Source organism: Erinaceus europaeus, chromosome 4 (assembly GCF_950295315.1).
Source record: "Erinaceus europaeus chromosome 4, mEriEur2.1, whole genome shotgun sequence".
NCBI lineage: Eukaryota > Metazoa > Chordata > Mammalia > Eulipotyphla > Erinaceidae > Erinaceus > Erinaceus europaeus.
The window spans coordinates 30,333,191-30,360,207 of record NC_080165.1 but is presented as its reverse complement, the minus strand read 5'-3'; the positions used below and the strand labels follow the sequence as shown (position 1 = coordinate 30,360,207).

Genomic DNA, 27,017 nt, shown 5'->3' with positions numbered 1-27,017 from the left:
GCAGGTGTCTATCTTTCTTTCTCCTTCCTCTCTCAATTTCTCTCTCTGTCCTGTCCAATACAATGGACAAAATGGCTGCCAGGAGCAGTGTAGGCACCGAGCCCCAGCGATAACCCTAGAGGCAAAAAACAAAACAAAACAAAAAACCAGTGGCCTTGTAGTTAGAACACGCCCCCTGGGGGGGGATATGGTGGTGGTGGTTATGAGCACAGTGACAGCAGCAAGAACAAACATGTTACCCAGGCAGGTCCAAATCTGACTGCTCAGAGATGAATAAGAAGTCGTGAAGAATGACTGTTAACAGTTTTGCAGTTTAGACATGGAAGAAAGTTTCATAATATCAGATGACTGGTAAATAAAAAGATTTAGGTCTTGGGAAGAAGAACAAGATTTTTTTCTTTGGCCTACACCTATTATAAACGTTGGGGTAGGATATCCCCTTTACCTTGGAATCTAGGAGCCTGCTTGAAGGATTCCAAGGGCATGCTAAAGGAAGAACAGTGACTGGTGGGCAGGTCTCTGGACCTTGGTGACATTCCCTAGACTCCCAGGGAAAAGCTCTGTTACTTGAAAAAGCAAAAAGTTATCAAGGTCACATATTACTACACTCCATATCCTAGCTTTGACTAATAAACAAAACAAAAACATAACCAGAAGCACTGCTAAAACAAAAAAGAAAGGACTGTTTTTTTTTTAAAACATGTGAGCATAATGTGTGCCAGCCTAAGGGTCAAGAGCCATTGTCAGATGGTATGATGATGTTCTCCAGCTGGGTCTATCCCTCCCTTGTCTGGATATTTTCTTCAGAATGTCTGGGGAAAGTGGGCCATCTGAACAATCTTTTCTGATGACCTGTGACTGTTCCATGGTAGCCCACTCAACAAGTCAGCAGGACATACCACCAGACTATGTCGGCTGGGTGTAGAGTTTTGGGTCTTAGGTACAAGCATACCCAAAGCAACAAAGGAAATCTGTGTTTAGAAAGGGTCAGGTGGCCATGACGGAATCAAAGTGCCAGCCAGTTCTTTTATAGACACATTTGAGAGAATTTGTAGCTGGCTAGAGAGCAGATATTCCTGACAGCCAACAGGCAGAAGACAAAGTTTGCAGAGGACCTGTGGTACATGACCTGGAGGAAAGGGAGGAAGGCCTGAAGGGGAATGGTGGCCAGAAAAACAACCAATTGGGTCACTACTATGCAGTGTGACCTTAGGCAAGTTCCTCAGCCTCTAGGTGCTCCAGTTTCCCCATCTGCAATGATGGTAGGGAGATAACACTTCCGGGGGCGGCGGTCAACAGTGGTGTAGTGGTTCTGTGCTGGAGAAATCATGGATACAAGGTGGCAGATACACTTCACATCTTTAAGATGGTGGCAAGGACAAGATCTCAGACTGGGCATTTGCTGCTGATGAGAAGTTAGTGAGAAGCCTAAGATATTTGTAGCTTATCGTCCAAGAAACTGGCTAAGTGAACAAGTGATGTGACCCAAGGTCTTGACTCCTTTTTGTTTTGTGCAGCAAAAACTTGATTCTCCCAGCTGTCTTTGCAGAGCTTTGAAACACTGTATACATCAAAGACTAAAGGAAGGAGAAACATCAAGAGTGTATGTTGTAACTAGGATTGGGAGTGAAGAGTTATGATTCAAAGGCCAGAATGTGAAGTTTTGGGACAGAGAAAAACATTTCTTCCCACAGTGGTTTTTGAGCTATAAACCTGCCTAGTTCAACTGGAACAGAACAGCCAAGAATGAAGAGTTTGTGCTTAGCCCAACAGCTCTTGGCTAACCTGCAGAATAATTTCTGGAAGTAGTCAATAAAAATTACATATGTGTATAAAACAATAACATAAAACCCCAGCCCATACAAACTCACTTAATGTAAATGACTTCATATCTTTAAAAAAATCATTTTTATATTGCCTAAATCCCTGAAGTCTGAGCCCAGGCTGTGGCTGGAGGCTTCCCAAGAATCACTGGTTGTCAACACCATTCCTACAGAAGTCAGGCTGTTTACCTCCACTGTACCTGTCAAGTTGACTTTGTCTTTAAATACTCTGTTTTGTATTCCAGCGCTCTACCTGACAGTGAGCAATGGTTCTATATGTTCATAGTCCTGAGAGGTTTAACCACATTACAACTGGAAACACAGTAGATCTGTTCATCAACTTGGTACATATAGTCAATTAACCCGATTGATCAGATGTCTAAAACAGCTAGCTGATTCCTGATGTTCTTTTCTGTGTATGTTTGTGACATTCATTCAGTCAAGTACTCAATGGCCGGGGCCCTAAATTCAGCATGAAATAAAAAGGTCATGGATTCAGATCTGACAGAGCTTCAGTCCACTAGATAACTATGTGGGGGCAGTGCTTATGGGGTTTAACCACAGAGTATCCAAACAGATGTCTACAAAGACAGGGTGTAGTAAACCTTGGAAATTCTCCTTGGATGTAGTTGGAGTTGAGAAGACCAAGACTCTCTAGGCAAAAAAGCTTCACTTTTAGATTTCTACCATCAATTTAACTTTAAATGATAAAACTTTTTTTACAGCTACCAAGTTCCAAGTGCAATTCCTAAAGGGTGAGTGATCTTCATGTTCTATTGGGTGGGGGAAGATGCCCATCGTGTTTTTCCAAAGTACCCAAATAAGTCTGGAAGATTCAATTAACTACAAATTTGTGAAGCATTTAAAATCATACAAATAAAAGTTTTAATCATTCAAAAATGATACAGAAAATAAATATACTTATAAAAAAGTACTTGAACCAAGTTGGGGGGCGCGCTAAACCTTGCACTTCACTCTGATTTATGAACATGAAGGACTGGAAAGGAATGCGGATGCTCTACAATTACACCAAAAATTTTATTCAGAGGAGTTTCCCCTTGTGTAGAATCAACTTTTACCTGACTCTCAAAGAGCTTAATGGAACCAAAAAGCACAGGGATAACTGAGCTGTGTCTGACAGCAGATTATGATGGACACTTAGCCCAGTCAAGGCTTGTTGCTAGGATCCTTGCTGAATCTTGAACTCCTAGATGACTACTCAGCTGGTTTGCAGAGCAGCCCTGGGAAACATAGAGGCCATGGGTTCAGATCATATCATAAGGCATGCATGTAAATATATATCTTGAGTTCTATGGCTTAGGGTTCTCAAATATTATCTTTAATGAAATATACATGCAAGTCTGCTTTAGTTTCCACATAGAAATAGGTTTCTGCCCCATAGGACCTTGCCTTCAACTTGGATCAACAACAGTAGAGAATGTTCCATCCTCCAAAAGGAGGATGGACAGCATACTCTATGCTACACCTGAGGAAGATGAGTCAATATTGAGGCAGCATGGAATGTTCCTACTCAGGACCACAGAATGTGAGCTCAGATCTAGAGGGATGCAGAGGTCACACAGGCTCCTAAGTTAATTATGGGCTCCAGACCACATCAAATCGATGGGGTTTACAATCAACAATATTTATACCCCTTTCCCATATTAGGGAGCTACTCTCTTTCCTTATCCAGCTTTCTGGTCCTTTTCCCAGCCATGACATCACCTCCCCAGACAATAACTTGGATCCACCAGCATATCAGATTTCAGGCTCAGGGGCAAAAAGAAAAAGGAAAAAACAAACAAACAAACAAAACCAAAAAACTAGTATAGCCACAGGCCCTTTGGAATTGAACTAAAATATGCCTACTAGCTATCTCCAAAATGGAGGATTCCCCCCACCCCAACTCTTCATCTGCACTATTCCAGCCCTTAGGTCCGTGATTGGTCAACAACTTGTTTGGCTTGTCAACCACCAGGTTCCAGGTGCTAGCATGATGCCGACCAGACTTCCCTGGACAGACAACCCTACCAATGTGTCCTGGAACTCTGCTTCCCCGGAGCCCTTCCCCACTAGGGAAAGAGAGAGGAAGAAGACTGGGAGTATGGATCGAACTATCAACACCCATGTTCAGCGGGGAAGCAATTACAGAAGCCAGACCTTCAGCCTTCTGCATCTCACAACGACCTTGGGTCCATACTCCCAGAGGGTTAAAGAATAGGAAAACTATCAGGGGAGGGGATGGAATACGGAGGTCTGGTGGTGGGAACTGTGTGAAGTTGTGTCCCTCTTATCCTATGGTTTTGTCAATCTTTCCTTTTTATAAATAAAAAATTTTAAAAAAAGAAAGAAAAAAAAAAGAAATGGGTTTCTGGCTACTACATTAAGAAGGCAGAGGCGATTCCCATTCATAACAGTCCTGATCTGTACCACCAAAATGAAACAGATTAGTGGGAAATAAATGGAGAAACCCATCTTTTACTGTTTGCAATGGACCTGTTGCATACATGGCCTACAACTTTTCGGACATTTCCTCTCCATAATTCACACAGTAAGTTGTGATTTTTTTAAAAAAATCATTTCCCCCATTTTTTTATGATGTTAGTATGCTTTCACTTCTGAGACTCCTGGCTACCTACACACTCCTGTCCCCACCCCTTAAGAGACTGTGGAAACCTATGAAAAGTCACCTTCCAGTAAGATTCTGTGCAACATGGGCCAGTGTCCCTGGATAGAGGGACTGTTTTAATGGCACAAGCTGTACCAGTGTGAATACTCAAAGCTCATTTAATGTGCTTCCCAACAGCACCTGCTGGGTAGCTTTACTGGATAGTTACCAGCAGAATATGCCTCAAAAACCTTGTCCAAACCCTCACCTGAGCATTTACTAATACCTGACACATTTCCTTTGTTGACAATTCCTGGACATTTGGAATTTAATAACAGATCTAAAGGGTGTTGATTCATTCAGCTGTTTTATTCTAGGCTCCTTATTTCAGGAGTTTCCTTTGATTATAATTACATTAAATTACACTAGTATAACTCTGAGCAAAAGTTCTCAACAACATTCCACAAATATTAATTTAATCTGCCAGTACTTTTGTACAGTTTTACATAACTATCCTTCATTTAAATTACAAAGAAGTTGAGACCATATATAAAGGTGAAGATGTAGGTAGACAGAACCATCAAATGTTGCATTCTATCTTCTGATTATGTGTCAAAGGTGCTTTTGCCTGTTGTTTCCTTCAGACAAATAAGCTAAATCATTGCCAACAGCTTATGTAAATCAGCAATTATTGCAAAACAAAGAAAATACCACTAACCAATCCTCTGTAGTGAGAGACTGATCAACAATAACTGTCACTCAGAAAGTAAAGAAACAGCTTAGTGTCAACAACATTACTTTTAAGTCTATAATGTAGCCCTCAAAATAAAGGGTATCCGAAATAAAGGTCAGCTGCCTGAAAAACATGATAAAGATGGAGGAAGTAAGAAATAAATGAGGCTGAATATATATATTAAAATAATAATGTATATATATACATTATATACAATATATAGTATATTATATATACAATAATGTATATATACATTATCATATATACAATAATGTATAATATATATATACATTAAAAGAATATATATATATACATTAAAAGAATAATATCACGAAAAAAGCAGAAAAGGAAAGGAGTGTATTTCTGGTAAGCAATGGGTTGTTTAATGGGTTGTGTAGTTTGAATTTCAGTAAATGTTGGTGGGGGAACAATATAAATATTACTTAGCTGGGAAGACTGAGGACAGAGTCATTGTATCAGAAAGACTGATAAATGTGCATCTAGACGTGGGGACAATGGAACAGATGTGCCTAGCTGTTCCTGCTGTAGAAATGAGAAATCAATGGGCACTGTATCCATGCTATTATGATGTGAGAGAACTGGACATGCAAGACATGGGATCAAACCACCTATACAAGATTAATTGATTTCATGAAATGTGACCCTGGAGGATACTCTTAGGACAAGCAGCTAAATTTGTTCTATATTTTGCCAGACAAAGCACGATAGGCAGCTAATTGTCAATGTTTTAATAAATAAGTATAAGAAAGACATGACTGAAACCTGGCCCTTAGCCCTGTCCTCACAAGATGAAATGTTCTGGTTTTACTGGTGGACTTCAGTGTGTTGAGTTATCTTTTTATTTCTTTTCTGGGAGCAGTTGGTGAATGTTCAGTATCATATGTGATGACTGGTTGCCAGCCTTCACTGCTCCGGGCACCCAGCACCACCCACACTGGGATCAGGTACTCAGTGTTTGTTCAGAGTCTCCTCCCTTTGGCTGTGCTGCCTCCCACTGCCCTCCCTCACAGCTGCTGAGGAGACAATGCATTGGTATCAATAGCCATCCCACCTTTAGGGCAAGTAGGAGGTGCTGATTCATGCAGAGAAAATTTCACAGCACCAATAGTAAAACAGGCTCTAGAACCATACTTTTCCCTGCCACATACAGTGCTGGCATGGAGGCACAGACAGACACAGGCACCCCCTCACACATATGTGCACTATATTTTACATGTTTGCCAAACTGAAAAAAACTGCCTTGCTCTCACTTTCAGTGTCTAGTACCAAGACTTTCAGGAAAATTAGCAACAGTTCTGGTCTATAATCTATCTCTTCTCTTTTTCCTATTTATTGGCTTCATAGACCTATCAGAATTCTTCTTTTTTTTTTTCTTTGTAGATAGAGACAAAGAAGGTAGAGAGAGAGAATGAGAGCGAGAGCGAAAGAGAGAGAGAGAGAGAGAGAGACCATGGTACTGAAGCTTTCTTCAATGCTTCAAGGGCTTGAACCTAGATTGTACATATGGCAAAGCAGTACACTGTGCAAGTGAGCTATTTGCCAGCCCAGAATTCTTATTTCTTAACATCTACATTATAAGTTAACATTTTCAGCAAGAGATCTGCATTCAGTCAAGTCACTTCATTTGGGAAACACATCAAGGAAAAGTACATTTGAGATGCCCCCCTCCCCCTTTTTAGGTGGCACCAGGACTTCACACATGCATGAATTTACCACCATATGTTAGTTTTTTTTAATTTAAGAAAGTGAAAGAGACCACAGCACTGAGGCTTCATCTGTGGTTTTAACACCTCCTATGTAGTGCTGGGGCTTGAACCTGAGTTCTACATATGGCAAAGCAGGAATCGTACCCAGTGTGTTGTCTCTCCATTTCTCTTTTGATACTCACTTTAGAAAGGATATTAAAAACTTATTCTAGTGTAGTTGACTGAATTTTTCACCAAAATAGATGTACAAAGGGGAAGCATTTAAAGTCTTACGAGCAAAATCTTCTGCATAAGTGCAATATTTATTTCAGAAACTATATATATGTTGCTTTAGATGACTATCACTTATCTTATACAATAACATATTTGAATTGCATAAGAACTGTCTGCACTTACAAATTAATAGAAGGAAACCACTGAAGATTCTAAGTGTTGAAAGGAAATGATGACAAGTCATTCTGTTTCTAGTAGACTCTGGCTCCACAAGAAGAATGGAGTCATTATACCTATTTGCTTATCAACATTTCCCATGTATTATATTCAGAAAGTTTGGAATGTAGACTAGCAGAGGGACAAGTGCAATGGACAATGTCAAAGGAACAACTAAGTGTCTCTTTTGATGTATGACACTTTGTTCCACAAATATGATCTTTGATTAGGGGGAAAAAAGATGGTAGCTACCAACAGAACATTATAGTAACAGCTCAGAAAATGTGTTTGGTAGGTAGACTTTCTGCTAACAGAAGTAACATTTACGTGCCTGTAACATAACTTACATGACTTGTCGGTGCAGACCCTCCCAGACTTTAGAGGCAAGGTAAGACTTCTCACTGGGTAGTGTATAATAGTACCCCAATAGCATATCCTAGATGCAGTCTTTGATCTTGGGTCAATTAAAATAATACTACCATTACCAGCCCTTCCTATAAAATAGGGCTACTAGCGAACTACTGTGGTATGTACAATTACTTTAAGATGGTTAGAGATTAACTAAAAAAAAAGCAAGTTGGAGTGGGAAGTGGGGGAGAAATCAGAGCATATGAAAACAAAAGAGATGAAGAGACAAAGAAGTGAAGAATAAAGAAAGGAACATTAGCAGAAAACATACTACAAAATGGAGGAAGAAAATGTACAGTGGATCTGAAGGAAGGCTGGGTCAGCCTACTCTACCACTCGAGGAATACTGGTCCTGAAATGAGTGCAGCTCATTTCTGGGAACATTTCAGAATGTTCCCAGATGTAACCATGAACTGTGAAGTCAGACTGACAGGTTATACAGGCTCCTGTGCTGAATGTGAATAGACGTGGGCCCAAGGTCAGATTGATGGGGTTTACAGCTAATAGTATTTATATACTTTCCTACTTGGGAGCTACTAACTGTCATAATCCAGCTTTCCAGCCCTATTCTCAACTCTGACAGCATCTTCCCAGACAATACTTTCAGGTCACCTGCAAGTTAGCTATCAGGTTCAGGCAAAAATTACTAAAGTCACGGGTCCCTTGAAATATAAATAAAATCGACTTCCTATCTTCTTCTCACACAGAGACCCCTAATTTTATCTGCTTTATTCTTTTTTTATTGGAGAAATACTGGTTTACTGGACTGTTATTAATACATAAAATACAGTTTCCTTTTTGTTAATTATCAAAAGAAATTTATTTATTTTTATTGATTTAATAATGATTGACAATACTGTAGGATAAGAGGCACACAATTCTTATTTGTTCTATTCTTATCTTTGAGTTCCTGTCTAGTAGGCAATTTGTCCTTTTTATCTTACTACCTTTTAGCCAAGTTGCAGATGCTATTGTGATTCTATACTAACTTCCCTGGGTAGACGACCTCACCAGTGTATCCTGTAACTTTATCTCTCTGGGAAAGATAGAAATAGGCTGGGGGTATGGGTAGACCTGCCAACATCCATGTTCAGTGGAGAAGCAATTACAGAAGCCTTAATACACCCCATAAAAAATTTTGATCCATACTTATAGAGTGATAAAGAATAGGGAAGTTTCCAATGGAGGAGATAGGACATGAAACTCTGGTGGTGGGAGCCATATGCAATTGTACCCATGTCACCTTACAATCTTGTTAATCATTATTAAATCAATAAAAAAATTTTTAAAACTCACCCACCCCAAGAGAAAGAGAGAAAGAAAGAAAAGGGGGGGGGTAGAAAAAGAAAATGTACAGTGGAAAGGGGACATATGGAGACCAAGAGATAGGACTGAGATATGAATGCTGTTTAAAATTTGAATGTACAGATATAAGTTGTAAATGAATTCTACAGTCATTTTCTCATAGACTCTCAAATAGAAAGGGAAATATACATTTTTACACTTCTTTGCTAGTTAGAATTGAAGTACAGGTTATTATACTGGCTTCAGTAATTCTGACTGTACCAGAGCTCCTTAGAAAAACTGAGAATGATTCTTTGATGGAAATTGCATATTCATTAATTTGTCCTCTGTCATTTGCTAGGTAATATCCCAGGCCATTAGGTGTCATTCCTGCCTGCAAGGTCCCAGCTGGAAATAACACATTGGAATACAATGGGATGAGTGCTTTAAAAGAACTAAGTGCTAACTGTGCCTGAGGGAGTAGGAGAGGTCTTCTCCAATGGGCTGACACTAACGAAGGACCTTGAAATTTGTCAGTTTCTTCTGATGCCCACTGAGTCAGGTGGTAAAGTTGCCATTTTTATGCTACAATGAAGAAAACAAAAACAAGTATGCATAGATTAGGAACTTAAAGATTTACAGAAGTCCAAAATCTGGGAATGAAAAGTATGTAAATGAATGCCTTTTAGCTTATAATGCAAGCTTAGAGCATATTCAGATTATTACTATATCTTTAATTTTAAAGATAGATAGATAGATAGATAGATAGATAGATAGATAGATAGATAGATAGAGAGGGGACTACTTAGCTCTAGTAAATGGTAGTCTCAGAGACCTGGGGTCTCCAGGCCTCAGGCTTGCAAATTCTGTGCTCTAGCACTCAGCTATTTCCCTGGCCCTATACTTCCCTTTATATTTTAGAACTGCACTGAGAATGAAAATTTTTACTAAGCTAATTAGAGCACTCTTTGGTCTTCTAAAACTAAAATGAGTTTAGAAGCAAAGTGTCCTTTTCAACACATTTTCCTCAGAGAAACCCTGACATATTCCCCAAATTCAACAAGTACATTATATGAGGCTGAGGAGACAGCAAATGATTATGCAAAAGGACTCTCAAGTCAGAAACTCCAAAGTCCTGTGCTCAGTCCCCCATACTACCATAAACCAGATCTGAGCAGCACTCTGGTCTCTTTCTCTGTATCTTTTTCATTAACACAAGAATAAATAAAATACATTTTTTAAAAAGGAGATTAGATGATGTTAGATTTATCTCTGCTGACAAATTTTCCACAGATAATAGAAATAGCCTAAATTTAAAATGTAATAATCTCTCTAACATTATGTTTACATAGAAGAATTAAATTCCTCCTCAACAAATTCCACAAATGAGGCAATGTTTCATTATAAAGTTGAAGAACACGTAAGAAAAATAAATAAAAGAAAAAAGTATACTGTGATTGATCTTGAACTGTCAAGAACTTGGGTTTATGAGATAAATGCTTCCTATAAAGTAAGGCCCTGACATTGTCTTTCAATTCTCAGAATGGCTGTGAACTGCTTAAGAACTTGTTTCAAACACCAAACTCGTTGAACTAACTTCACAACTTGGAGACTATTTCTCTAGGCTGTGAACCAGGGCTGGTGACATATATAAAGAGAGGCACTAGGGGTTCGGAAAGAACAGTGGGAAAGTAAAATTTAAGGAGACAGGTGGATAATTTTAAGACTTAGAACAGCAACCAAACGGAAGCAAAGAAGACGGTAAAAAATCAAGAGAATAAGTCTGATGGGAAGACATTTAGTGTAGGCACTTTAATAAATTACTCAGATTTGTCTTTTAAAAAAAAATCAAGAGAGAAGAACACAAGAAGGCAAAGCTATTGGAAGAAAGAAGCTAAAAGAGAATGGAGGATCAGAGTGGAGGGCCACCCAGACAAGCTGGAAGTGGGCATCAGGAAGCTGAGGCTTCAGGGCAGGGCAGACAGAAGGTCTGGGAGTCAGGCTGTGAGGGTGAAGCTCCCTTTTCTTTTTCTTTTTTTTTTAAATATTTATTTTACTTGTTGCCCTTGTTGTTTTATTGTTGTAGTTATTATTGTTGTTGTTGTTGGATAGGACAGAGAGAAATGGAGAGAGGAGGGGAAGACAGAGAGGGGGAGAGAAAGTTAGACACCTGCAGACCTGCTTCACCGCTTGTGAAGCAACTCCCCTGCAGGTGAGGGAGCCAGGGCTCGAACCGGGATCCTTCTGCCGGTCCTTGTGCTTTGCGCCACCTGCGCTTATGCCGCTGCACTACAGCCCGACTCCCCAAAGCTCTCTTTTCATACTCTGCTCACATAACAAGTTCCCTTCACCATGCCTCTCCTCTCCAGAGTTGCCGGGGAGCCAGGGTGTTTCTGCCCCAACCTGGAATGCGTTTGTCTCTTTTAATCCTCTAATCATGCCAAAACTCTACTCTGAAACTATTGGGTTGTTGGAAAAGTCATGATGCATTATTGCACGAAAAAATACTTCATGATTCTTCCAACAACCCAATACTTTCTGGAGGTCTGGGAGGTAGTGCAGTGGTAGGGCTTTCCTCTTGAAAGCATGAAGTCATGAGTTTGAGCCCTGAAACTATATATACCCTGCTCTGGTCTTTTTCTCTTTATCCCATTAAATATATATATATATATATTTCCCCACATAAAACAAAACTCAAAACAGCTTTCTTTTAGATGACACGTTCCCATTCCTTTGCCTGTTAACCCGTTAGTGTAAAATATGGTGGCGGCACACCCTGTAGAGCACACCTATTCCTAGGTTCAAGGACCCGGGTTCAAGCCCTTGGTCCCCACCAGTAGGGGGAAAGTTTCATAAGCAGTGAAGCAGTACTGCAGGTCTCTCTCTCTTTCTCTCTCTCTCACACTCTACTTCCCCCTTGATTTATCTCTTATAAATAAACACTAAGAGAAAGTTTCTTCTCATTTGCAGTTTCCCAGGTGTATGTTAACGGAAGTTTTTGATTATGTATATTATGAAACTATACACTCTCAATTACCTAGAGACTTCAATATTTTCTTTCTTCTTGAAATTTGGTATAGTAGTAATAGGGGAGCCACAAAGATGTCAAACTGAAAAGTGGCATCTTGTTGGTTCTGTGGAGCATGAGTTTTACAGGAAGACTTCTGAGGTTAGAGGGAAGGGCGTAGTTGGCAAATACATTCAAATAAGAGTAATGGCCACTGTCTTCTCTCTGATGCTTGCTCTGGAACTTGCTTGTGGTGATGATGATAATTAGTGATGATGACAGTAATAAAAACAAATATGATAATATGTAGCGCAAAGTACCTTATACTTATAGAAGCCCTTTCATCTTTAAGAATTCCAAACTGCTTGGCAACCTGACTTCGAGGACATATCAGTTCGAACTTAAATTTCTACTGGCTTCTGAAATTCAGTTTTGCCTGTACTGAAACATGGTAATCACCTGCCCACTAAATGTAAACTCTTTGAGATGATCCCTTTAAATTTCCAAGAAGCCTTGAAGGCAGGGGATAATTATCTAGGATGAGAGACATTTTAGTTTAGGCGTTATCTTTCTTGGAAATGGGTGAATTCTGCGACTATTTAGTTCACTTTTTCAAAATGTGTTTCTGAGACTTGCCTCTTAGAATTTAAACTTGCCTGGTTTTGGGACTACTTTTCTGTTCATGCTCTTCTCTTCTCCCAGCCCCTAAGCTTTAGTTCTTGCCTCTTGCATCTAGCTGGAAACTTGACCTCTTTTTTCTGTACTAGGCTTCCAGCTCCAACTCTAACTTGCTCTATGGCGATCCCCCAGGCACCACAACTGTAAGAGATATCCCGAGGCACCTCTGCCTAGAAACTGAGCTTCTTCTGGGAACTGAGCTTCTTCCTGGAACTGACAGGACCCCAGTATCTCCCCAATCACCTTACACTGTCAGCTTCTACTCCAAGAGTCACTTTCAGCTCCTTTCTGCCTTCTACACATGACTCACTGTCCAATCTGATCCTTGATCCTATTATCTTCTGCCTCTTCAATGGCCTAGACTCTGTCACTGGTTTTCTCAACTCCCTTGTCCTGGTTTATTTAACTCCTCCTTTTTTTTTTTTTAAATTGTTGTAGTTATTATTGTTGTTGCTGTTGTTGGACAGGACAAAGAGAAATGGAGAGAGGAGGGGAAGGCAGAGAGGGGAAGAGAAAGGTAGACACCTGTAGACCTGCTTCACCACCTATGCAGGTGGGGAGCCGGGGGCTTGAATTGGGATCCTTACGCCAGTCCTTGAGCTTTGCGCCACCTTTGCTTAGCCCGCTGTGCTACCGCCCAACTCCCTAATTCCTCCTTCTAAAACCCCTTGACTGTCTCAACAGTTTTTGTAGCTGTTCCCCCTCATTTGGCAGTGAACAACTATTGGATCTTATCCTATCTACCCCAATATTTCTCATAGTACTATGAGGACTTACTGTTATGGTAGGAACAAAAAAAAACATTATTTTTTGAATTGAACTTCTAAGATCCTAATTATAGAAGGATACTTTATACTATATACACTGATAAATTTCTAGAAGTTACAGCTAAATAAGAATTATATTTTAGGGGTGGGTGGTGGCGCACCAGGAGAATGCATATATTACCATGTGCAAGGATCTAGGTTCAAGCCCCCTGCCCTGACCTGTAGGAGTAAAGCTATTACTGGTAGAGTGGGGGCATAGAGTTTTGGCGGTGGGTGTGGTGTGAAACTACACCTGTAATCTTATAATCTTGTAAACCACTATTAATCACAAATTTAAAAAATGCCGTAAACAAAGATGTTTGTGCAATTATTACATTATCTCCTCTGCCCTTCCACTCTTTTCTGCCTCTCAGAAAAAAAGGGAATGCTTTGAAGTATTAAATTTTAAAGAGAATTATATTTTAAAAGAACATAGTAAATATAATAAATTCTAAAATTTGAAGAGCATTTTAGTATATACACACTTATCCATTCCTAGGTTTCATCCCTCCCACCCCACCCCCCATCCCAGTGTTCTATACAGGACTGAAAACTTTAATGTTCTCCCACCAGGTTTTCATGAAGCACTCACTGCACATCAAATCTCTCAGGAAGTAAAATTTGCTCTAAGTGCAACTATCAGAGTAGTACACAATGTACAAAATGGATCTCGCTGTTAAAAGCAGTGCTTATTCCAATCTGCAGCTGATTGAAACTAACTATTTGCCCGCAGGCCAAACCCATTAAGTGTAATTATCTAAGAGACCAATTAGAACTACTGAGTTAGGAAGTAAGACCCTCAGCTGTGGATATCATCTAGAAGAGTTCTGATAAGGCAGTCAAATGAACTCTCAGCATTGCTAGTAGATTTAACAGTGAATGAAGAAATCCACCTGCCTCAAGCCAAGGGCATGGTGAATGAGGCAAGAGGAGGCCTCTAGGGTTAGATCAAGACGGATAGAAGTCCAAAGTAGATACGTGGACTAAATTTTGGTAGATTCAGCATGTTTTGTGCCTACAATTAAACTGTTCTAGGAAAAGAAATTGTACTATTGATAAATAATAAACCTTACTGGGAGCACAGAGTAAAGGAAAGAAATAATAGATGTATTGTCTATGATGTCTCCATGAATACAGATTATTGAATCACATTTATTTTCTACTATATATATAGCATGATAGAATCAAGAGAATTTCTGATTTGTTAAACACACACACACACACACACACACACACACACACACACACCAAATAAGGATTTTTAAAACTCCAAAACCTAGAGCTTTTCAAGAGAAGAAAATGAAGACGAGTAAGTGATCCCATCCACGTCCATGATGGATGGGCGTTCTGTAAGTAATTCTACACTCTGAGTGACTGAGTGATCATCAACAGAGCTACGTTCAGAAGAAGCTGCGCCCAAGAACTAATTGATCTTCCTAAGAAAAGTAGCCACAAACTCTAAAGCCAGTTCCCCAGATTTTGGAATTTATCTGCAGATGTCAAGAGGTCAACACCATGATTATAAATGAGGGCAGTTATTACCTTGACAGCTAGTTAGGAGAAAAGTACAGATAGAGGAATTTCCTACTGGTCTAAGGAAGGAAGGCCAATGGTTTCTCAGGGTATCAATGACGTCTTAGGGTAAAGAGAAACAGTATTTTGAAATAAGGGACAGCTTATAGTCATGTATATTCACAAAGGTATTTGTCTTTTTAATGGCATCTAATATGGATCCAACCACAAGAATCTTCAAAGAGGGCTGGGAGCTGGCTTAGTAGGTAAAGTTCACACCTGATCACACATCAGGCCAAAGAAATGGCTCAGCAGCACCTCACATGCACAAGGCTGGGTGTTTATTCCCTGGCACCACTTAAAAATTTTATTTACTTTTTTTTTTTTTTTGCTTCCAGGGTTATTGCATGGACTTGGTGCCTGAGCTAGGAATCCACTGCTCCTGGAGACCACCCCGCCCCCATTTTATTGGTTAAGACAGAGAGAAATAGAGAGAGGAAGGAGAGATAGAGAGGAGGAGAGAAAGACACCTGCAGATCTGCTTCACTGCTTGCAAAGCAACCCCCCCTTTGTAGGTGGGGACTTGGGGGCTCGAACTGGGATTCTTGCACTTGGTACTATGTACACCTAACCGGGTGCACTACTGCCAGGCCCCCCAAATTTTATTTACTTAACTTATATCATCAGCAGGGCTTCACCACTCTGGGTTGACTTTTTTGGATATAAAGAAAAGGAGGAGAAGGAAGTGGAGGAGGGAGCACAACATGATGTTTCCTCTAATGTGCTAGGGGCCAGGCTTAAACCTGGGGTGGGTATACAAAAGTAGGTTAACTATCCAGAGGGGCTACTTCCCTACCCCCACATTAAATTTTATTTTTCTTTAATATTAAACGAAAATCAGGAGGATGCTGAGGACATTAGAATGAGCACACAATTACTATCTCATTTAGATATGAGATGCCCTTGAGAAAGATAGTCACTGATGAAAGAACACAGGCTTTAGGAGGAATGTTATATAACCCTGGAGGCTTTGCATGGGGTCCTATGAGGCCTGGAAAACATACAGTGGAATATTTGAGAACAACTGAGGAAATTGAAACTTAAAGCTCTCTTGGTGAAGTCCAAGGAAGAAAAAGGTCAGAAAGGCCAATGTGATTAAGGAAGGATATAAAGATTAATCTGAGGAGTCTATGAGGGAAGCTTACAATACATAAACAGTGATTTAGAGATATAAACTATTTATAAAATAGAAGTTGTAAGGGGGTTGCAGAATAATTACAAAAGAGGAAGCATTCTAATGAGGCTTTGGAGACAGTATTCTGTACCACTGTGGTCTGACAGTTATACAAGCAGAGAAGGATAGGATATTAAAAGAGCAAGGGGCCACACAGACAAGTATTCAATAGGTCAGCCTCTCCTCTTACAGGTCCAGGAATGCAGAAAGAAAGAGACTCCCCATTAATCTGCTCTCTTTATGTCCTCTTCCCCTGGCTCCCACTGGTCAAAATAAGAAAGAAAAGCAGAAGGTAGAGGTGGCATTAAAGCTTGAGAGGTCAAAATAGGGAAAGATCACTTGGTTTCTAACAACTGATGAAGGTGAAGGAATGGGGTAGGGAGGATCTCATTTCCTGCTCTGGAAGAGGAAGTGTGAGAAGGTGGTGAGAACAGGCAGGGAAGAAAAGGGGAGCAGTTTCAATTCTGATACACAGAGATGGAGCTGAGGGAAGCTCTAACTGACATTTACACAAGTCTTGTGACGACAGATCAGATTCCTTAGGTCTGGAAAGCGTTACTAAGCATTATCCTAAAAAGGGCTATGATACAGAGTCAGCAAATATGGGTCATTTAACTTAAAATCATTTACCAAAAAATTAGGAAAAGTTTATGAAGGGGACAACTCAACAAGCACTTGGTAATTTGATTAGAAACAGGCTACAAGTTTTCACTGAAGGAAGGTGTTGTTTTAACTGCCTTGTTGGACCTCTTTGATGTTAAGGTCCTCTTAGTTCTAGCTTATGTTAAGAGTCAACATAAAAAAAAGAGTAAAAATAAAACAAAAACCCAGTATCAGCTGAGGACATTAAAAATACAATAGTCAAGAAAAGTGAATGTTAAGAAGTGATAAAACAAGGAAGATTTTTTAGTTTGCACCATCTGGGAGAATTGAAGTCAAGATACTTTCATGAAAAAAATGTGTGATTTTACTTTAGCTCTCTGAATATGTTCTCTCACTATTTTCTAAAATAGTCTATAGATAAAATGATTTTTGGGGTCTATTTCACACAAACCGCTTTTTTTTTGGTAGCTTATCACTGCTGTGATTAAATTTTGACACATTAGAATAAATACTTCATTCATCTAGCCTTTGAATTTTTCAAGTTAAAAAGTCGGAAAATCTCCAAGTTAAGAAGATGTCTTCTATGGTTAGTTTTAATTAATATGTCAATATCAGTTTTCTCATATTTACACAGAACTTCCATACCACTGAATAGCTATTAAATCTTTAGAAAGAGGATCAGAAAGGACATAAGGATTAACAAATAATAAAAATGCCAAAGTACATTTTATTGTTTACCAGGAGCCTTAATCATGCCTCATTATCTTTTTTTTTCCACTGGTACTCAAGTGAAATCAATGATTTCATTCTACTTTTCAAAAGGTAATCGACTTAAGTAACTGATCTGTTCTTCTACAGATGAGGGTTTCTATACCCAGAGGGCTGTAAATGTATTTTGTTAATACTGGTTTCACACAGTGGTAAATAAATAAATACCAGCAAAACATCAATACTGACTATCTAATTATGTGCTGAACACTTTCCAGTAAGTATTTTGTACAAAACGATTCTGTTAATACTCTAACAATTCTTTTTAAAAAAATTTTTAAAAATATTTATTTATTGGATAGACACAGCCAGAAATTGAGAGGGAAAGGAGTTATAGAGATGGAGAAAGACAGAGAGACACCTGCAGTCCTGCTTCACCACTTGTGAAGCTTTTCCCCTGCAGATGGGGACCGGGGACTCAAACCTGGCTCCTTGTTCACTCTAACATGTGCGCTCAACCAGGTGCACCACCACCCAGCCCCCCTCTAGAAATTTTTTGTAAAAGTTCTTCTTGTGTCCTGGAACTCCACCTCCTCAGAGCCCTACCCCACTAAAGAAAGATAGAGACAGGCTGAGAGTATGGACTGACTTATTAATGACCAGTCTAGCAGAGAAGCAATTACAGAAGCCAGACTTTCCACCTTCTACACTTTTCAGAGATCTTTGGTCCATACTCCCAGAGGGATTAAGAACAGGGAACCTTCCAATGGAGGAGACAGGATACAGAACTCTGGTGGTGGGAATTGTATGGAATTTTAGCCCTTTTATCTCACAATGTTGATCATTAATGAATCACTGATAAGAAAAAAAAAAAAGAAGTTGAAAAATAAGAAAACATAAAGCCGAACTTGGACTGGGTTTGGTGTATTGCACCAAAGTTTTAAAAGACTCTGGGATGGGGATGGGGTAGCATTCAGTGCCTGGAACATGATGACAGAGAAGGATCTGGAGGGTGCTGGGGTTGAATTGTTATGTGGAAAACTTAGAAATGTTACACAAACTACTATATTTTACTGTAGACTAAACTATGAATCCCCCCAGTAAAGGAAAAAACAAACAAACAAAAAAGTCCCTCTTGTTAATCCCATATTTAAAGACCAGGATACAGAGGCACTGAGAAGTTAAGTAATTTGCTTATGGTCACTCAGCAAGTAATTTATGGTTTTTAAACTCAGGCAGTCTGGCCTCAGGGTCCACACAGTGAATTTGTGCATGCAAATGTGCACACACAGAAAATAATGGAAAAGAAACACACAGCTTGAGCATTCATACAGCCATCACAAAATACTGGAATTTAGAAATTTCTGGGATCAAATGCTCCACAGCAGCAAAGCAGTGCAGCAGGACTGTAGCTCTATTCAGCTCTAATTAGAATCTAGAGCCCTCGACGAAGAACATAAACTTTTGAGGATCACCTTAGAATGCAACAAACTTTCAAGACTTTTCATGGTACAGAAGCAACATGTAAGGCTTTACAATAGCTAAATCCATGAAGAAAAAAACAAGTATTGATAATATGGAATCACTGGTGACCTCTTTTGTGTCATTGTGAGATTATATGGAGAGAAGAGTTTTTCTTAAGGTGAGTCTGGATTTTATTCAGAATATAACACCAAGGCCCATTCTCCCTTAGTTTTGCTCTAAGACAGTGGTATTCTGATATCTGATGTGTGTTCATCCTTTTTTTTTCTTCAACTTTTCATATATATAATTTTTTTCTTCCCCTCAAAGTACTGCTCAGCTCTGGTTTAAAGTGGCAAGGTATTGTTGGGGATTAAACCTGAGACTTCAGAGCCTCAGGCAGTGAAGTGTTTTTGCATAGTCTTTATGCAATCTCCCCAGCACTGTATATATATATATATTTCCGAACCATTTGACATTAAGGAGAAGTGGTTTATGCTTTTGGCTTTCAAGTTCTCTTTATGTATTAATGATCTTAGGGGTATATAACCAAAGATGATTAGGAACAAGAACTTCACAGAATTTTAGAGGAATGAAAAGAAGCCCATGGCATGTACATGATGAACTTCAACCACCACCATGATGGGAATGGTAGGGTATAGACTTGCTGCCTCCCCTTACACTGAGAAATGGGGTCCTTTTCAGGATGCAAGTTCTGTAAAGGGTTAGCTCTTAGGACCCCACACATAGGTGAAAGCTCTTTCAAGGCAATTTCTACATCTGACCACCTTACAAATGAAAAGAAGCCTGAAGCCATTCAACACTAGACTTTCAAACTGATCCAAGTTTTGGGAAAACTTGTTCTGAGGAATGAGGTTAAGAGTTTACTAGCAATGCTTGCCTAAGAGAAGAATACTAAATTGAAATGGAGAGAACAAAACTAATATAGCCTAAAGAAGTAGAAAGATGAAATACTATTACAAATCCCAAATTAAGCAGTAAAGAGAATCTGAGGGAGGGTTATATCAATGCCAAAAATAAGGCAGACATATGGAAATAATACATTCAGGTCACTTTCTTGTGCCCGAAGTTGTCCAACAGGTATGAGGTATGAGGATGGAATCTGAATGAACAAAAGAAATTCAGAGGGAAGGATGCCATGGAGAGAAAGAGGCTGATAATGAATTTCAGAACTTTCTTGTTAGTCCAACAAGGCTCCTTTTCCTGTTCGGCAAATTCTTTTGTTCTGTGTCCTTATCAATCCCACACCTTGCCTGACTAGGAATGACAAGACAAGTCATTCTTAATGACTTCCTAGCTTTCGAAACTATTTCGGTGTCAGCCCCGGAGAAAGAGGCACATTTAGGTTGTTATAAAGGCTTCGGGTTTCTGTGGGCTCAGTAGACTTTCTGCTCTGAGGTGACAATTTTTGTTTATGAGCACAGAGACACATTTGCCCATCTCTGTAAACTGTGCAATGCTGCAAAAAAAAAAAATCACACTCTCACAGAACCTCTTTAGGATAGGGAAACAAATGAAATTGGGGGGAGAGAGGGCGGGCAACAGGGTTCCACAGACAGGCTCTCCTTGCTGTGTCAGCAGGAGTGTGCTGGTATCTGCCTCCCCAGAGACAGAGCACATCCTCTCCTGGCACACCCACTGACCATTAGCACAGGGAGCCTTTGTTCCTGAGTGTCAAAGACTCGGCCACACCCTGTGGCAGGACAATGGTTTAACTCTCCAACCCACTCTTCAAGTTGGTTATTTCCTTTCCTTTTTATTTCCTCCTCAGTGCACTTAGAGCATGAAATGAAGGACTTTTTCAGGGGTGTGTTTGAAACAAGACATTTTAAAGGGTGTTTGCTTGACAACACCTTCACTTTCGATCTCTCCTCAGTGGCATTTTCCTAGTCTTTGAGAGGTTGTATGGATAGGAACTTGGCTCCAGACACAAGTAAAAGGATTGTATTTTCACAGTTAATGTGTACTTCATTAGGTAACCACCACACGGGAACAGTTCTTTCTGACAATGCTGCTTTCTTTTTGCATTAGGTTTAATTAAGATGTTGAGTTTTGTTAACCAGAGGGAAGACAGGCGTTCTTAAAGTACCACACCAAACTAGAAGCTTTTATAAATTTAGGAGAAAAGAATGTTACATTTCAGTAATCCATATGCCTCTCTCCTTTATTCTTTCCTTCTTTCCTTCCTTCCTACCTACCCGCCCCTTCCTTGTGGCAGAGACAAAGAAGCAGAGATAAAGAAAAAGGTAACATAGTACTGACACTTCTTTTAATGAAGTGGGGCCTGGGTTATGACTTGGGCTACATTCATGGCAAAGCAGTGTACTGTTCAAATGAAATAGTTCACAGGCCCACTCTAGGCCATTTCTTTCTTTTTCTAAAATTAATTTATTATTATTATTATTATTTGCCTCCAGGGTCATTGCTTGTGCTCAGTGCCTGCACTATGAATCCACTGCTTCTGGAGGCCATTTTCCCCGTTTTATTGCCCTTGTTGTTGGACAGGACAGAGAGAAATCGAGAGAGGAGGGGAAGACAGAGAGGGGGAGAGAAAGATAGGTACCTGAAGACCTGCTTCACCGCTTGTGAAGCGACTCCCCTGCGGGTGGGGAGCTGGGGGCTCGAACCAGGATCCTTACACTGGTCCTTGCGTTTCGTGCCATGTGCACTTAACCCACTGTACTACTGCCTGGCCCCCTATTTATTTATTATTGGGTAGAGACAGAGAGAAATTGAGAGGGAAGAGGGAGACAGAGAGGGAGAGAGACAGAGAGATACCTGCAGCCCAGCTTCACCACTTGTGAAGCTTTCCCCCTGCAGGTGGGGACCAGGGCCTTGAACCTGGATCCTTGCACACTATAAGGTGTGTACTTAACCAAGTACACCACTGCCTGGCGCCTAGGCCATTTCTTAGTGCTTGAATTTCAGTATTTAGAAATGTATTCATCCATCTATTTACCCATTAACTAATGTTTATTTAGCATCTACTATTAATCTAAAATACGGTTTGAAAGTCATTATCTGGGGGCCGGGTGGTGGCATACCTGGTTAAGCACACATGTTATAGTGTGTGCAAGGAGCTGGGTTCAAACCCCCGGTCCCCACCTGCAAGGGGGAAAGCTTTGCGAGCAGTGAAGCAGGGCTGTCTCTCTCCCTACCATCCCCTTCTCTCTTGATTTCTGGCTGTCTCTATCCAATAAATAAATAAAGATAATACATGAGAAAAAAAACTCATTATCCTAAAAGGCCCACAGTTGTTAAAGGGAGAAAGGCATGTAAACAAATGAGGATAATAAATTATAATGGGAGTTATAATAGAGTCACATAAGATATGTAATGTAAATATAAATGAGTAGCCTTATCAGTGGTAGTGGTATACAAAGAAGACAGGACTCATAAATAGGGCAGAGTTGAATCCAGTCTTTAAAAAAATGTACTGTGGGATTATTTTATGGCTGGGATTTGCTAGTATGTGCACTCAAATGTTGGTATAAGTGAGATGTGGGCATGTACACACGTGTGTGCGCAATAGATATGCAGTCCGCCACATCTGAATATCCTGCAGGTCAGGGAAGTCAGATAGTATAACTGGGAATCAGCAATCAAAACAGGAGACTAACATGGTGAGATCTGCCTTCCCTATGACTATCCATTTTGGTAACCACCTATTTCCTTAGGTGTGTTTTCACAATGTATTGTGAGGTAAGAATAAGGCTTCAAATGCAAGTCACTGTGTTCTGGTTTGGGTGGGTGGAATGCACTGAAGGATGTAAGAGAGCTCAGGGGAGAACTCTGAAGGTTGGTTGCAGTGCGTTCAATGTAAATTTTCTCCTAATGAGTTGGCCAAATATGATCATGCCTTGGGTAGTCAGGGAACCCTTACCACTTCAGTTGGTCGGTAGTACTTGAGATCCACAGTCACGTGAACTTTGCCGGTCTCTTTACATCTGCCCACTTCATTTTCATTCTTTCCTTCCCACCTGGAAAGAAGAGAAACATTTAATCAGCTTCTAATTGCCGGGTAGGACTTGGCCCTGCTGTGGTTCTTCGAGATGGCTCAGAGCTCATCAACTACAAAAACAGAGGCTGATGCTTGACCATGCTATTAGGGTAACGAAATGTTGCAAATCTTTCCCAGATATTTTTTGGAAGGACAGTCTTTTATTGATTCTTCTGAAGAAAATCACAATAGGTTCAAAAGTGAGAGTTTAGCAGAGATGGAGGCAGGGCTCGAATGAAAAGCTATTTTCAGGTATTTCAAAGATTTTTGCACTTCTTTTTGACCACTCGTGATAAAGCCAATATTATGGATCAATGAACATCTTCTGTCTCCACTTTATTTTGTCTGTGGTTCTAGGGACATTTATTACAAGCTCAGTGCTTCTCTCTTTGGAATAAACTTCAGTCCCTAATTGATCATTAACATACCCCCATTTATATCAGTCCTTTTGCTTTATTGGTCAGCAGTGGGTCTCAATAATAAATCTCAGATGATTCAGTCTCAAAAAGTGCACAGTGAATTTGTTCATTTTCTGCTAAGAGGGTATATCTGTGAAGAGGGTATTTCCACCTCCTCTGACTCACTAGTAATGTTATTTTGTCCTAAAATTTTCTTTCTTAAACATCAGTTATTGACCACAATCAAAGAGCCCACTATATGCTCTTAAGTTTCCAGACCAATTTCTTTCTGGGATTACTTTTTAAAATTTTAAAAAAATTTATTATTATCTTTATTTATTGGATAGAGACAGCCAGAAATCAAGAAGGAGGGGGATGATAGATAGGGAGAGAGACAGAGAGACACCTGCAGTCCTGCTTCACCACTCGTAAAGCTTTCCCCCTACAGGTGGGGACTGGGGGCTCAAACCCGGGTCCTTGGGCATTGTAATACATGCATGCGCTCAACCAGGTGCGCCACCACCTGGCTCCTTGGAATTACTTTTGATGCTTTCCTTTTTTTTTTTTGTCTCCAGGGTTATTGCTGGGACTTTTTATTGGCTAGGACACAGAGAAATTGAGAGTGGAGGGGGAGGTAGTGAGGGAGAGAGAAAGACAGACACCTGCAAACCTGCTTCACCACTTGTGAAGCTTCATCCCTGCAGGTGGGTGTAGTCAGGCGCTTGAACTGGGATGCTTGCACAAGTCCTTGTGCTTTGTACTATGTGCACTTAACCAAATGTGCCACTCCCCCCTTTTTAAAGAAGTGTTACTGACTTGAGGTTGATCTCTGAATTTCTACAATCCAATTTTCAAATAGCAGAAAACACTCTGTAATTTAAATTATTATTGTTTGCAAATGAAGATTTTCTACAAAGAAATAGCATAGTGTTTAACTTCAGTGTTTATCACGAGTACTAGTTTGCTTTATCAACTGGAGAAGAACGGTAACATTCTGTGTGCCCCTGAGTAAGAGTCATGGTGGAGATTGAAGGAAAGGCTAGAACATTAGGTAAGTTATTTGACTATGTGATTTACACATACGATTGAAGATGAACATTAAATGTTGATCATGGTTATATTCTGGAGGTAAGTTACGCATTAGAGACAAAAACTGTCCTCACAGTCTTTATTTCTGATTAGTCATTCAAATATTCTGTCCTCAATTATTTTTTGTTTTGTGGAGATAGGTCATCTTTCAAAGAATCATCAAGTTTTATTTATTTATCTACCAGTGTACTGCTAAATTTTGATTTATGGTGGTACAGAGGATTGAATCTGGGTCTTTGCAGACTTAGTGTTAAAAATCTTTTTGCATAACAATTATGCTAACTCTCCCGCGAACCATCAATCTATAAAGACACTGAATTTGACAGTGAACTCATGGAGGATATGGAAAAATGGTCCATAACAGAGGATTACAGCATAATATATTAAACACAAAACTGTACAATGATATTTTCTATGAATTTTATAGTACTTAACTGACTCAAAGGGGAGTTTGGGCCATTTTTATTTAGTTTAATTTCTTTTTAAAATTTTTTATTTATTAATATGAGAGAGACAAAGAGAATCAGAGCATCACTCTGACATATGTGATGCCAGGAATCAAACTAAGGACCTCATGCATTAAAGTCCAATGTCCTTCCCACTATACCACCTCCTAGGCAACTGGTTTAATTTCTTAATTTTGATCAAACTAATATGGTAGGCTATGAAGAATGAGAGCCCTAAAGCAAATAAATGGGGGAACTGGAAATAAGATCTTTTCCCCTTTTTGTTGGGGGGGGATTAATGGTTTACAGCCAACAGTAAAATACAAGTTTGTAAATGTGTAACATTTCTCAGTTTTCCACATAACAATTCAACACCCTCTAGATCCTCCTCTGCCATCATGTTCCAGGACCTGAACCCATCCCAGACACTTTTACTTTGGTGCAATACACCAAACCCAGTCAAGTTCTGCTTTGTGGTTTTCCTTCTGTTCTTATTTTTCAGCATCTGTCTATGAGTGGGATCATCTCATATTATCTTCTTTTTGGCTTATTTCACTTAACATGATTCCTTCGAATGGAGCTAAGATTTTATAAAATGCATTTGAAAATGGTACGTGGATAGTTTAGAAATGGAGATTAAAATCACCCTAAAGTGAGCTGACTTAAAGCAATGATGAACTGTGGATATCTCTTACAAATAATGACCAAATCTTGGTTACAGTAAGGCAGAATAATGGATAATATAGTGAGTTTAAAAAATTACCTAATTCCAAAGTTAATTGTTTAAGTGGAAGTTTTGTTTTGGTTAGACTTTTAGTAAATGAAAGGATATTTATCTTACTACTTGTTCTCATTTTAAAACTCACAAAGGGAAAAGAAGTTAAGCAGATGCTTTCCTGACAGTGTCTCTAAGCCAAAAGTACAAACACACACACACACACACACACACACACACACAAACACACACAAAAAAACCACCACTATTACTTTTGCCATTTCGCCAACTATAGCCAGGTATTGTAATCCATTGCAGGTCATGTTGACTTGACGTATACACATACATTTAACACTATCCTTCACATTTGGTAGATTTGCTCAGCTGTCACAACCTCAAGAACTGGTGATTCAAATCTAACTATTATATCTAAAGTTTTGGCAATCATATATCAACACAGATATTTAAATCAATAAAGTCTTGGAAAAGACTTGGAAAGCTCTCCCTACCTATGGAGGGAGGATGTGATGAGGCCAGGAATGAGGAAAAGGCAGAGCATATCTAGATGTGGGTGTGGCAGGTTTTCTGCCAAGTGTCAGAACTAAATATTTTAGGCTTTACAGTCTCTGTTACATATTCTTCCTTTCCCCTTCTTCTACCTTCTTTCTTCTTCTTCCTCCAGTTCCTCTTCTTACTCATAGTCACCTTTTTTTATGAGAGACACTGAAGCACTGCTGCACTATTTATAACCTACTTGTTTTTATGTCTGTAGGGTCTCAAGCTTGTAAGGCCTATATTTAAGGCATTTACTCTACTGCTGAGCCATTCCCAGCCTCTCCCACCTCTCTCTCCCTCTCTCTTTCTCTCTCTCTCTCTTTTCCTTGACATCCTTAGAAGATAATAATAATATGCCAGGTGTTGTTTAATCTGTAGGCCATAGGTCACCCAGCTCAACTTCAAGGGGGGAGGTAAGGATGTATGTAAGGATGTATGTTAGGAGACTTCACTAAAGGAAAGTATTTAATTCCTGTTCCTACCAACTGCTGGAAAGCCTGAATTTTCCCATTACTTATTCTGATTACTATGCATCCAAGGCTAACATCTTGGATTTGTTGGAATGGAGACAGACCCCATTGGAAGCATATTATTTGACTTGACTTCACTGTTCTCAGGTATCTGTGAGGATGTGTTCCCAGCCCATAGGTCTTCTTTGCTTGTCTGAACACTGCCACCTTGCAGATGTGGTCAGGTTCAGATGGTCTTTAACACCATGACATTACCCTCATGATGAATAAAGCTTCACAGAACAACTAACCAGAGAATGGCA

General features: G+C 39.6%; 1 protein-coding gene across 1 annotated transcript in view; it reads right to left on the bottom strand.

The window, feature by feature from the left end:
• GMDS (GDP-mannose 4,6-dehydratase) overlaps nucleotides 1-27,017 on the bottom strand; it is a 655,177-nt gene that overhangs the window by 119,156 nt on the left and 509,004 nt on the right. Inside the window, exon 9 of the mRNA XM_060190785.1 lies at nucleotides 22,926-23,022. Coding sequence (XP_060046768.1) covers nucleotides 22,926-23,022 — 97 coding nt within the window. The remainder of the gene's footprint in view (nucleotides 1-22,925; nucleotides 23,023-27,017) is intronic.